Source organism: Delphinus delphis, chromosome 18 (genome assembly GCF_949987515.2).
Source record: "Delphinus delphis chromosome 18, mDelDel1.2, whole genome shotgun sequence".
Taxonomy (NCBI): domain Eukaryota; kingdom Metazoa; phylum Chordata; class Mammalia; order Artiodactyla; family Delphinidae; genus Delphinus; species Delphinus delphis.
Genome location: NC_082700.1, coordinates 76,344,660 through 76,358,027, shown reverse-complemented (window position 1 = coordinate 76,358,027; position 13,368 = coordinate 76,344,660). Strand labels below are relative to the sequence as shown.

The window sequence follows — 13,368 nt, the reverse complement described above, 5'->3', positions numbered from 1 at the left end:
GCAAAATAAATCTCAAGGTTAAAAAAAGTCTAACTGTGGGTTGGAAACTGGTCTGGATATTATTCTAAGCTCTGCCACAGGCAGGCAGCTTGTCCCTGAGCAAGTTCCTTGGCCTATCTCTGCCTCGGCTTCATCATTCACAGAAGGTAGGGTAAGGAATATTACTCCCCTCTCATTATTATGGATGACAGGTGTGCTTATGTCCTTCTGCAAAATGGGCTGCCTCTTTCCTAGGAAGGGTGGAAGTCATTGCCCAGGTATATATCTTTTTTTTTTAATTTTATTTATTATTTTATTATTTGAAAAAAATTTTTTTTGGCTGCTTTGGGTCTTCGTTGCCGTGTGCGGGCTTTCTCTATAGTTTTGGCGAGCAGGGGCTACCCTTCGTTGCAGTGTGCGGGCTTCTCATTGCGGTGCCTTCTCCTTGCCAAGCGTGGGCTGTAGGTGCGCGGGCTTCAGTAGTTGCAGCACGCGGGCTCAGTAGTTGCGGCACACGGGCTCTAGGGTGCGCAGGCTTCAGTAATTGTGGTGCAGGGGCTTAGTTGCTCAGCGGCATGTGGGATCTTCCCCGACCAGGGCTCGGGCCCGTGTCCCCCGCATTGGCAGGCAGATTCTTAACCACTGCGCCACCAGGGAAGTCCCAGGTATACCTCTTAAAGAGATAATTAGATTAAAAGCATCATGGTGTTTACAAAGAAAAATAATTGAATTCTGGAGTGGACCAAGCTCGAAATGGGTTTATAGCATACTTCTACCTTTTTGGTCCAAACAAAAAAGTATAGCTCGAATTACTGAAATTTCCTTTCTTGCCTCATCTAACTGATGGGAGACAGATTCTAAGTCTCGTTCACACTTCCCATCCATGAGTACTTGCTCACTAAGGTGAGATACCCGCTACGTTTTCTCCTTTGCTGTGTCTGGAACATTTCCCAGTGTTTCATCCACTATTGTACTCAACCCACATTTGTTGTGTGATGAGTAGATGACCGTGTTGCATATTTATACCATAAATTAACAATTTCCCTTTGCTAGGCGTTAGGTTTCTAATTTCTTGTTTTATTAACCAATGCTGCAATGTGCTACCGTATGCATCGATATCTTCCCAGACATCTGGTTACCTACTTAAAGCTGAATTACAGTGATTTAGAATTTTGCAGAAGAAAAAAGGAAAGCAATATACACAAGGAAAAGGAATAAATACAAGTGAAACAGACCATAAGGTTACAAAAGTACTGTAAGGAAATAGCCATAAACGTTAATAGTGGTTATCCCTTGACAGTGAAATTACTGATAATCAGAAAAGAATACCTTAAAAAAAATCTGTGATCCTCGATCATTGAAAGAGAATTTAGTATTTCCTTGCATGCTGCCATGTTTCTCAGTGTTTTTGCCATGGGTTCTCGAAAACGTGCAGCCCACCTCGCCAGACAAGCAGGACAGAAAGCGCGGGAACTGCCCTCAGGTCCCCGCAGACGCCCCGCCTGATTAATTGAGCGAATTGGAGCTGCGCCGCCACAACCTCAGAGGGCCGGGCCCAAACCCCAAACCTGCGCCTCCCGGAGCTTTTTATCAAGGGGGATCGGGACACTGTCGGGCCTGGCGTCTGGACAGGAGGCGCGGCGCAGAGCCCACGCCGCCTGCAGGGCACCGGGAACGGCCTGGCACAGTCCCCTGCCCTACACCCCGCCTTACCCCGCCCCCTGCTCCTGGCCCGGTCCCCCGCCCCTCCCCGTCGCTCCAGGAGTAGGCCCCGCCCCACGGCCCCCGGTCTCCGCCCCCGACGGCCCAGGCCCCGCCTCCTGGCCCGGCGTCTCCCGGCGCCAGCCCCAGTCCTGGCGCCGCAGGCCCCGCCCCGCCCCGCCCCTGTGCGCGCTCTGCTCGGCAGCCGGCGGGACGCGGCGGCGGTGCTGCCCTCGCTCCTTTGTGCTCGGACGGCGGCGGCGGCCTCTCGGGTCCTGACTGGCGTGTCTTCTCTACTCGCCAGCCCGCGCTCTCCGGTGACGGACCATGTCGGCGGCGGGAGCGGGCGCGGGCGTGGAGGCGGGCTTCTCCAGCGAGGAGCTGCTGTCGCTCCGCTTCCCGCTGCACCGCGCCTGCCGCGACGGGGACCTGGCCGCGCTCTGCTCGCTGCTGCAGCACACACCGCGCGCCCACCTGGCCGCCGAGGACTCCTTCTACGGCTGGACGCCCGTGCACTGGGCCGCGCACTTCGGCAAGGTGGGCGCGGGCGCTTTAAGGCGCCATCTTCCGCGGTTTTGCCGTGGGGTGTCGGAGAAGGCGGGGGCCGAGGCGTGGGGGGCGCGGGGCGTGTCGGGAACGCGGGGCGCCAGCTGAGTCGGCCGCCAAGGCGCCCCGAGGGGCCGGGGCGCATGTGCGGCGGCGCGGATGGTCTGGGCCCAGAGGGGCGCGCGGGGAGTGCCGGGAGCGCGGGCGGAAGAGGGCCCGGCGGCGGCGGCGGCGGCGCCCGGAGGGGCCCGGGGCGCATGTGCGGCGGCGTAAGCTTCGAACGCCGGCGGCTTCCCGGAGTCGCCGCCCGGGCGGGTGAGGGCTCCTCGCCGCCGGCGGTGCCGAGGGCCGGGCCTCCCGCGGCAGCCGGCTCGGGTCGAGGTGCGGAGACGCGGTCCGCGGGGCGGCGCGCGAGAGTCCGGAGCCTCTCTGAGGAAAACCTCTGTGAGGAAGGCCGCGGGGCCTCCTGACGCCCCTCCGACGGGGACGCCCGGGCGTGAGGCCGCCGCGGCCCGAAGGTCGCGTTAGAGGGTTTCCGTGGTCAGCCCGTCGGCGCCCCCCGACGGCTGGGTCGGGGCAAGGTGACGCTCGGACCGAGCTGCTGGGGGCTTCCGTGTGGAATGTCGTCCGTGCGCTGGGGACTCGGCTCGCCCGGCTTAGGCGAACCTGTGGTGTTTGAAGTGTCACGAGGTTGGAAGGGCAGCGTGCTGCTCTGAATTCTGAGGAGCTGCGGCGGCGTTTTCCTCATCCGTGCGGTAAAGGGGGTTGTTCGCTGGGAGCGGTGGCCGCAGAGGGAGGTGCACGGTGCTGTTGTCCAGGGTGGCTTTCGTGACGAAGACGTGGAGACCCCCGTTCGGGGCCTTCGCCCTGACAGGATGGGGTTGGGTTGAAGTCAGGACACGCTTTTGCGGAGACACAGGCAGGATGGTGGTGAGACGTGTTCCCGTCTTGGGGTGAAATGGTTGTGTTGTGGTTAGTTACCTTTTTGCACCTGACGCGGCCGCTTCGCTTTGCTCGAGGTGCGGCGACGCAGGGGCTGAGCGCGCTCGCGAAGTGAAGCCGGGTTTACGTTAGCGAAGGGAGTGCGAGGGAGTCGCGACGGCCGCGGTGAGGGGCTGGGCGACAGCCCGCGGCGCGCCCCGCAGCGCTGCTCCCCTCGGTACCCGGCGCCGGGAGCGAGCGCCCTCGGGGAAGCAGCCTCGACGCGCAAGGCGGAAGGCGCCCTCCTTGCCGCCCATCGCCCCTGCCCTTGAACGCAGGCCTCCCCGGGCCGAGGGGTGGTCTCCCCGCCGAGGGCGCCGTGTGCACTGTTACAGTAAGCTGCAGGTAACGCTCAGAGCGTTGCTTCCCAGCATCGCCTGTGCCTGTGTGTCCTGGGGACAGGCGCCCTCGTAAGAGGCAGAGGCACGGCTCCCCCCGGGATTCCGATCCTCCCAACTCTGGGTGAGAAGGACGCCCAGTAGGACCATCCGGTACGTCCTGTGAAATGCGTCGGCCTCGTGACAAGTGGTTACTTAGACTGTGTCCCAGTCCGAGGCTGCTTCGGGCATCTCCGGGATTCACAGTAGCCGAGAGCGCTTAGAGCGGTCGGTTTCACGCCTGTGTATCTTACGGTGAGAATTCACGGAGTCTCTGCTTCCGTAGAAGGCGAGCGGTAGGTGACCCCCGGAGACCAGAAGCTGCACCCAGAGGCCTTTGCTTCAGGGTGTTCAGTTGTCGTTAATCGCAGTGAGCGGAGAGTCTTGGATACAGAAGGGGCCGCAGAAAGTATCGTTCGGTCTGTGCGAAAAGGCTGAGCGCAGCAGGCTCCCGGTCTTGTGCCCCTGCACCCTGCCCACAGCTTCCCTCCGTTTGTGGGCCTGGACGCGTTCGCTGTGCTCAGCCTGGGCGACAGCCAGCCGAGCGAGCGTTCCGCGCTGTGAACCCCTCCCAGCCCTCAGGCCGCGTTCCCAGCGACGTGCCAGCTCTGCACAAGGGTCCTCACCTCTTTATGAGGCTTGCCCGCTCCCGGAGGACTGAACGTTATTCAGGAGCTCTGATCACGCCTTGCCTTTACCAGCTGTCGCACTGAACGGTATCTGTACAGAATTCCAAACCGGGTTTTCCACATCCAACCCACAGGTAACAAATTTTAAGTCCAGGGAGCTCTCGGTTGATGTTAAGACTAACCGCTTCTGGCATACCAAGCGATTTTCATCCTTGTTTCATTTTTGTTGGGCTTGAGACCTGCTCGCCTTTTCACTAGGATTGGCCGTCATTTTTCGCTCAGTACATTGATAAAGGCGATAGATAAAAATATACCAAAGTGGTACCTCTTTATCAGCCATTACCCTCAGATTCAGACTCCTGGAGGACAGGTCATGTTTTAAAAATCAGTGTACCACCAACTGTGAGCGTTCATCTCACAAACGTTGATGGCAGTGATCTGTCCTTTACAGAGAAAGGCTTAAATTGCTGAAAGAGGATAAGAGACACGGGGTGAGACCCGAGTGTAGCTGTTCTTCGCTTGAGGTCTGTTCTCAGGAGGAGAATTGTTGGCAGCAAGAGCTTTTTCTCCAGCTGCATTGTGCTTTGGGAGGGAAACGGGACCCTGAGGACATGCTGGGCAGAGCAGTGTAAACCTTTGAGGACAGCAGGCCTTCTCCCGCCGTGCTTGGCACACGGGAGGCACTTGCTAAATATTTGTTGAGTGTGCTGGTTCTTCCAGAAGCTAGTATGGTACCGATGCCTGGCTGCACAGTCCTGTCCTGACTCCTGTGCCTTTTTGTTTTAGTCACCTGCTAGGGGCACAGCTCACCTGTGCTCTGGGCCTTTTTATCTTCGATGGGAGGGAGCGGTCTGTACAAACAGTATGAAAAGCCGAAGCGCTGCCCTCTCCCTGGCTCCACACATCTTTTCCCTAAGGAGCTGATCTGGAGCTGGGCCTCAATCGTATTCAGCCAGTGCGGCCAGTGCAGGCTGCAGAAAATTGTCTTTGCCCGGGAAGGGTTTACCGACCAATCACTTTAACGGTTTTCTTCTTTAGACTAGAGCGTGCAAGTGGCAAAGCTTAGTTCTGACAAAAGTCTGCGAATATGCAATCTAGTCTTTTCTGACTTTGGCTTTTTTAAACACGGAGGTATAGTTGATTTACAGTATTATATTGATTTGGGCTTTTTCAGTTGTAGGAAAAACAAAATATTTAAACTTGTATAGTGTCAGTTGTTTCGACTTTCTATTCCTGTGTACCAACTTTGTTTTACAAGGACGAGGGAAAATGTTCTTTTAAATAAGGCTTTTAAAATTTGTATGATACTGGGAAGGAATGACTTAACTTTGTTTTCTTAAACAGAAAAAAAGTTTAACAAGAAATGCCACTCATCTCCATTACAGAATTTAGATTATCTGTGTAACGTTTAATAGTATACTGACGTGTATGCCTGTTTCATCCCCCTCCTGCTGTTCTCCAAGTTGGAGTGCTTAATACAGTTAGTGAGAGCTGGAGCCACACTGGATGTCTCCACCACCCGTTACGCACAGACCCCAGCCCACATCGCCGCTTTTGGGGGACATCCTCAGTGCCTCGTCTGGTTGATCCAAGCAGGAGCCAGCATTAACAAACCGGTAAGGGAGCGCCCATGATTGACGCGGTCGGTAAGGGAGCGCCCATGATTGACGCGGTTGGTAAGGGAGTGCCCATGATTGACGTGTTTGGTTTTTGTTTCCTTCTGCCAGTTCTAATTACATGGTGTTGAGTTTTAAATTGAGGCGTTAATTAGAGTTTGATATCTTTACCTGTGGGCTAACTGGAACTTATGTTTATGAAGTTATTTGTGGATAATTGGCCCGTCACATGGCAATGTCTTGTGTTCAGAGTGCTTTCGCCTGTATGTGACTTATTGTGCCCCACGGTGAGTTGCCCAAGGTCACAGCTGGTGAGTGAAGGAGCCTGGCCTTGAGCCTCGGTTTCCTGGCTCCTCTGCTCACAGCTGCCTTAGCTCCGTTTCCACAGATAATTGTGAGAACACATCTGTTCCAGCAAGAGAATGGCAGTTAAGTCATCTGTGTGGTTCAGGTAGCATTAGTAGGTTGAGCAGCACGAGTTGTCTTCAGGTACGGGGTGGGGATGATGGTCAGACGCAGAGAAGTAGCCAGGTGTCCTGTAGGCAGTGACTCCTGGACACCGAATTGAGGAAGGGTGTTCTAGCAGTGGTTTAAAACAAGGGTCAGTGAGAAGGGGGGGGTGAGGGATAAGGGGGCAGTTTGTTCTCTTTAAGAGACTGGGTGGGAAGGGCGCGTGAGGAGAACCCTGGATTTTAGGCCTGTTTCTGTTACTAAGCTGCAAGCTGGATGTGGGACAGCTCTTTGGGTCACCTGCTACCCTCCACTCTTCCTTCTTTCACGCGTGCTCCTCTACTGCTTTGTTGCTTTGGTCCGTGAATTCAGGAGTTACAAGTGGGCGACTCTGTACCATTGTGGTGCTAGGCGTCGCCTGTCCCCACTAGTCTCCTTCCTGCTCGTGGATTCTCCCCCCACCCCCTTTTCTCCTGGTAGAAGGGGCACGCCCTGCTTCCTCATCTCTCTGGCTTTGGACAAGTGGTTTACTGGTTGTAACTCAATCTCCCTGTCAATAGAATACGGATAGCCCATGAGTAGCAGTAATTAATATTTAGTATTCATGTGGAGTTTTAAGTATAAATTTTCTATATGATGATTTTCATTAAATTGTTACATAACATTTAGAGAGATCTAAAGAAATTGTGTAACGCTGCTTTTCAAATCTTTTTAAACCCAGAAGCCCCCTTTTCATGTAATGATTTATAGCAGCTCAGTATTTTCCACAGGTAAAAAGTTTGAGACTCTCCTCCTTCCCCCAGCTGCTCGAGACAGCACCACGTGGAAATCCCTCCTCAACTCTGCTCCCAGGGCAAGAGTCCCCAGATCCCACTCTCCTTACAGCTCTCCTCTTGTGTTTAAACAGCCCACCTGGCTCAGCATCCCCACGTCCTCTCATGTACGAGGGTATCGCTTGGGTTTCTTAAGTGTCTTGGCACTGCTCCCGGAAGGGCCTTGGTTAGCTGTGGTCTCACGTGCGGAGCTTCGGCCCGTCCGAGTCTCGGCTGTCGGTTTGGACTGCTGCGACAGGCACTCGCTGACCCTGAGGCCCCAGTAGGCTTTCTGTTGGCTCATCTCAAGGTGGACAGTTTTTCTCATTTCCCACATAAACTTATGCAACTAGACGCAGGTTTTTCTTATTGTTTGCATGCCTATAATTTTTTGAACCTTAGCATACCTTTTTTTCTTTTGGCATGTTAGTTTCTTACCATTCTAAGTTCCTTTTCCTCAAGTTTAATAGAGACTTTCTCTGCCATATCTAAGGTTGGCATGAGGGGTTACTGAAGCTCAGATGTGCTGTCTGGAGGCTCGGTGTTCTAAGTTTACCCAGAGAGGAAGTGAAGTTAGATTTTAAGTGGTGGCTGCCCGTGGCTGTCACTTCTTGTACGTCATCTCTTTAGTGACCCTTCTAGAATGGGGCTGGCATTTGGTATTGCCTTTAGTTCCGTGTAACTAGATTAGAAGTAAGATTGTTTTAATTAAAATTCAAGGTGACTTGTCCGTTTTCAGATTTCTGGCACCTCTCCCCCTGTCCTTTATGACTCAGAGTTTGCCAGCAATAGTTCTAGAATCACATTACAGACTATTGGTATTTTTGAAATATGACTGGTCTGAACTTGAGATGTGAGTAACCTTAAAATGGCTGTTTACTCTCATTCTCTTGGTTGCAGTTTTCTTTAAATAGTGTTTATTCTGCCCTTCCCAGCTTAAATAGTCTCCTCGTATAACACAAAACAGGAGCAGGGTAGTTTTGCTTTTTTCTCTGGCATCTATTGCTATCCCACCCTGTTCTTGAAATAGTATAGAAAACATTTTTCTTCTTGTACCAAAGATAGCTTTTAAAATCCTTTTTGGTTTTCTTGAGTTTTTGTGGTGTTTGTCAAAATCTCACCTAAATCTTAGTTCTACTTTTCCTGGCAATACGTGTACGTAATTTTTATTTGTCCTTATTATGTACCTCTTCTCTCCCTTCCCTCCTCTTTTCAGACAATAGGGTAGGTTTTTCTTTTGGTTTTTAAGTCTGATTTCACTAGATAGTTCCTTGTATAGCCTCATGATTTTGTTTCTTTCTTCAAAATTGGGACTATTCTGTTGGGAACTTTACATCACTTTTGAGCTTATACATAACTTTTCCCTCCAGTAAGTGGTTGAGTCTTTCATATTATGTTTTTCTGTGAAATGCTCTACCACTCCTTTCTAGTTTAGTCCTCACCTCAGTTTCCCCCCCTGTGAGTTAATATTTCCAAGTGCCACGCACTGTGCGCCATTGCCCCACTCCTGCTTTATGTCTTTATCCCTTAATTATGTGTAGTTTTCTACTGCCGAGTTCGCATTCAGTGATGATGGGATGTGAGTGATTCAGGAACTGCTGCTGCTTAGTCAGTTGGCATTTCTGAGGCAGAAAGTCCTAAATCAGTTTTTCTAATGGAAACAACTTCCTTCTCTTAATCGCTGTATCTTTCTTTACCTGTTTTTTTACCTGAGAGCCTATGAATGAAATTGTGTTTCACATTTTTTTTTGGTCCATTCATACAGTGTAAAGTAATTCTTTTTTTTGTATGAGTCTTCAGAGTCATTTCCCCGAGTCTGCTCATTTCCTACGCCTCCTTCAACATTGTTTCCTGAAGGGTCAGTCAGGTTCTGATGCATCCTTTCTAAAAGTCCTTGAACAAAGTCCCCTATCACAGAACAGGCTGAGTTGTATACAGAGCTGCCTGTGTTTGACCCTATGTTCTCCCTTCCCATTTTTTTCTTGATCCTTTAACCTTAGCTGTCTTGTCTAAAGTATAGTCCTAATTCAGGCTCGAGATAAAAAATCCAGGGGGAGGCACTGGTGTGTATCGACTCAGGCTCTCCTGTGGTGGACATAGGTGAACGTGGGTGGACTAGACCAGACGTTAGCTATTAGGCCTTGATTACTATTTTTTGGTCTGAGGATAATAATTTTGGGTGTTATATGCATCTGTGCTGTGATCCATCATAAAAATTATTTCTAAATTGCCACCTAGAGTGTACGTGCTGTCATGGTTGGAGAGGCCCCATGATTTTTTTGTTCTTGACCTAAGAATTCAGGAGAACGTGCTCCTTCCTTGGTCTGCTTTTATTTTCTCTTCATGTCTACATTTCTTTGTGTTTTGCTTCAGATCTGGCTCACCTTAATTCTATTTCAGAGGAATGAGATGGTACGTGGCCTTTGTTAATTAACTTTAGAATGTGGAAGTCTTGTATGGATCTTAATGCTTTCCTTTTTGTTGTTTCAGGACTGTGAGGGCGAGACTCCTATTCACAAGGCGGCTCGCTCTGGGAGCCTGGACTGCATTAGTGCCCTGGTGGCTAACGGGGCTCATGCCGAGTAAGCATCTTCATTTATTCTTGCCAACCAAAGATGTGGTCAAGGGTGTCGTGTTTAGAGACAGGATTTAGAGCAAGCAAAAGTTCTGAGCTTTGTTTTCAATATTGGTAGTAGAGTTTTGCTTTTTAGATCAGTTGGCGTTAGTGAGCAAGTTGTTGTGTGAGTTGAGCTGACCACTAGCAGAAGGGGCTGAATCCCAGCAGCCTCAGCGTTCTTGCCGTGAGAGAGAGAGTATATTAGGGTGGAAGGAACAGTTAACTCATTAAATTTGGAGCCTGGCATTGTTGACTTTACCATTGACTAATTGTGTCACTGTGGTCAAGTCTTCAAACTTTGCCAAGTTTTAATTTCAGAATGAGTGCCTCGAATTGGATTAGAATATCTTTTCAGGCCTCTCTGGCTCAAAAAAATTCTTGCAGACAGTTAGCTTTTCTTAATTTTGCTAAAAAGATGGTTTCCTCATCTTTTAGCAGATATGAGAACATCTTATGTTTTAAAACCTGTTATGATTGTTCAGTGATTTTATAATTCCTTGTAAAATGGAACTTAAAGACTTAAAAACTCACTCTGAGTTTTTGATACTGATGGCATTATTTTAGAATATCCTTGTTTTAGCCCAGTTTACATCAACTGGCTAATTTCTAGCTTGAGAGAACAATATTAACATTTAAGTGTATTAATTTTAAAATGTGATCTTGTATGCAAATCATTAGCTAGCCATGGCATTATACGTTTATTTCAGTATTTAATTCATTTGTATTAACTTTCTCTTGAAGATTCATTGTAAAAATTTTTCTTCTGCAGTTCACAGCATTAACAAAATGGATGCGGTTTTCACCCTTAAATATTGAGTGTAAGCTATAGAGCTGTAATAACCAAAATAACTATGATAATATCAGCTTTTTTGTTTTACCTTGAGTGTCTTGAATATTTCATAAAAATTAATTACAAACCACTTTATTCTAATTGGAAATATGAAAATTTAGACTTTGGGAGAAATAAAACCCACAAAACTGACTTAGTTTAACCCTTTGGTTTCCACTTCATTGTTTTGACTCTGTATTATAATAAATATGGAAAACAGATCCTGGACAGCAGAACCATATAGGTTAATGAAAGGCCTGTCTGATACCAAGGGCTATCATTAGGCTCTTAGTATCTTAGCTTCTGTTTCATTAAGTATTATTGTTAAGATTAGACATTAGTTTGGGCTTGGATCATTTACTTATGTAGCCATTTAGTGTTATAAATATGACCTGTGTTAACTGTTACATTGCAGGGAACCTTGTGACTTCATATGTAGTTATAATTTAAGGTAACGTAAAAACAATTGATAATATGAATATATATTACACAGTTTAGAAAACATCAAGATGATTCTCATTGCATTGCTTTAAAGCAACGTTGTAGATGCAGTTTTCTTAGCTGTTTTTTAGATTTAAAACTTAAATCTTTAATTTTAACAACAGAAGCTTTGATTATAAAATACAGAGTCGTAAAATAATTGATTAAATTCCTTAATTGTCATTTATTGAAATAATGAATAATTAGAAGTTGATCTTTTCAGTGACTTATCTTTCTAAACAGTACTCTAATTGGTCCTGAGCATTTTATTACTAAGATGTTAGTTTTATTCACTTTAATGGATAGTTTAATCCTTTGAACCAATAAATATCTTTCTTGCGCTATGTCCTTTTTTTAATAGGTGTCTTTTTAAAATGAGATCATTTTATTTACAATTCTGTCCTTGTTACAGGACCCTCGAGTGTCTCTTTCCCACCAAGTGTGACTGAGCATGGCCTCGAGTGCCAGTTTGTTTTTCCTTCTCAGTATAAGAGCCACTCCCTCAAGACCCTGCATATGGTGATTTCCCTTGACTGAACTTTCAGATATTTTTTAGAAGAAATATTTAGCCTGAGCCACCTAGCCAAAAGCAATTTTTAAAATTATATGTCTTTGGCCTGGAGATAGAGCACAAGTAATCATTATTTATTGCTATTGTATATGTGGTTATTTAGTTTTAACATCTAGATAAAATGTCAGTTTCGCCAGTAAGCTAAATTGTACATTGCTTTTTAATATCTATTCTGCACATTTTTATAGTTTAACACGTTTAGTCTACCAACAAATGATAGTTTGATTCCCCCAAATTATGGTACTCAGATCTCTTTTATTTGTTTCCTGTTATGTTGCTCATATGGTAAAGTGTAGTCCTAGCAAATAAAAATGCCTTTTTCTTTTAAGGTCATCAAGGGGCCCAGAATTAATTTACTTACTTGAAGTTAACTTATTTTGTTCCCAGTTCAAAGTGAGCCAGATTATTAATTTTAATATTACATGCTATAGTGTTTAGGAGTTGGTGGAAATTTTTCCTTTTTCCGTGACCAGATTAAAAGCTGTCTTGTATCAGTATTTTATCACACTTGGTGGTAATTAATAATTTTGTTGTTAATTCCTACTTTGCTTTTTATATATTTGCTACGTAAAGTGGCCAAAATCTGAAGTTGCTGCTTTTTTGGTCATGGGGTAGATGATGGTGAGGGCAAGCGTACCAGGCATCTGTGGCTAGAATGGTTTGTTACATAACCTACTTGTCAATGTAGGCTGCGTCTGTAAGATAACCATGTCAGCTGCTGTGCATCGTAGCACATTTTCTAGCACCACACGTGAGTATGTTGATGGAGTTTCTTTTTCTTCTCTTATTTTACATCTTGAGTTTTGGTGCCAAGTTTTCTTTTTCATGTGAGGTTTTGTTTCTCCTTATATGATTGTCATTGTTACTTGCCACCGTTTACATCTAAAAATAAAAAACACACAGGATTAAGTGTCAGTTCTGTGACCAGACTGAATGCTTGTATACTTTAAATGATCTAAACCTCTACAGACGCTTCTCACTCTCATTTTTTTCTCAAGTAGGGAGTTTTTATTAAGTAAGTTAAACTGTCATCATCCTTAATTTCGCTTATATGGCAGTTCAGTTCTTCATTGCAGCCAGGATTTGAATGCTACTTGCTACACACAAAGGGTTTTTGATTGGAGGAAGGACATATAGTAACATGGAAAAGTTGTTGCCTTATTTTTCTTTTGGATGATCAAATAAGTAACAATATAAAATTAAGTTTTAATGTGATTTCAGAGAAGGACTCTTGAAAATTTGCTGTCTGCTGATAATTAAGACCACCTTTTATGTGACCAATGAGGAGAAGCAAGAGAGCCTATTTGTGTTCCCACAGGCCAGCTGGGCACTGTTCTGTTCAGGTGACTTGGGGGCTCTAGTCATGCCAGTGGAAGATGAATGTAACCTGCATGGTGATTCAATCAAACGTTTCCTCCCTGACTCCAAAAGATTGGGATCAATCCTGAATGTTTATGTGTTGCATTTACTTTTACAAAAGAAAAATTTATATATATATATAAATAAATTTTTTTAAAAAGACCTTTTACAAACAACTCTGTAATGTACACATTTCTAGCCTTGAATTATCTTTCCTTTTAGTATTTTGGCACTGACTGATTTTGGTTATTTTTGCCTGTATTTTCTTGAGAGATGTAGTGGAGAATGTTTCCATATCAACCAGATATAAAAGTAGATTTTTTTTTAATGCCTCAGAGTAGAAATAAAGGGATTTAGTGGGATTTAGAGATTCAGAATTGCTTGCATCTAAGGCCAATTTGCTAGTCCATTTTAATACCAC

At 46.7% G+C, this 13,368-nt stretch overlaps 1 protein-coding gene across 5 annotated transcripts in view; it reads left to right on the top strand.

The window, feature by feature from the left end:
- Nucleotides 1-1,814: 1,814 nt before the first annotated feature.
- ANKRD10 (ankyrin repeat domain 10) overlaps nucleotides 1,815-13,368 on the top strand; it is a 33,926-nt gene continuing 22,372 nt past the window's right edge. The window contains exons 1-4 of one of the 5 annotated variants that reach the window (XM_069540019.1): nucleotides 1,815-2,217; nucleotides 5,677-5,829; nucleotides 9,582-9,673; nucleotides 12,810-12,931. In XM_069540019.1, coding sequence (XP_069396120.1) covers nucleotides 2,008-2,217; nucleotides 5,677-5,829; nucleotides 9,582-9,673; nucleotides 12,810-12,931 — 577 coding nt within the window. In that variant the 5' untranslated portion in view covers nucleotides 1,815-2,007. The remainder of the gene's footprint in view (nucleotides 2,218-5,676; nucleotides 5,830-9,581; nucleotides 9,674-12,809; nucleotides 12,932-13,368) is intronic. The other 4 variants (XR_011246253.1, XR_011246254.1, XM_069540018.1 and 1 more) reach the window with 4 other exon arrangements.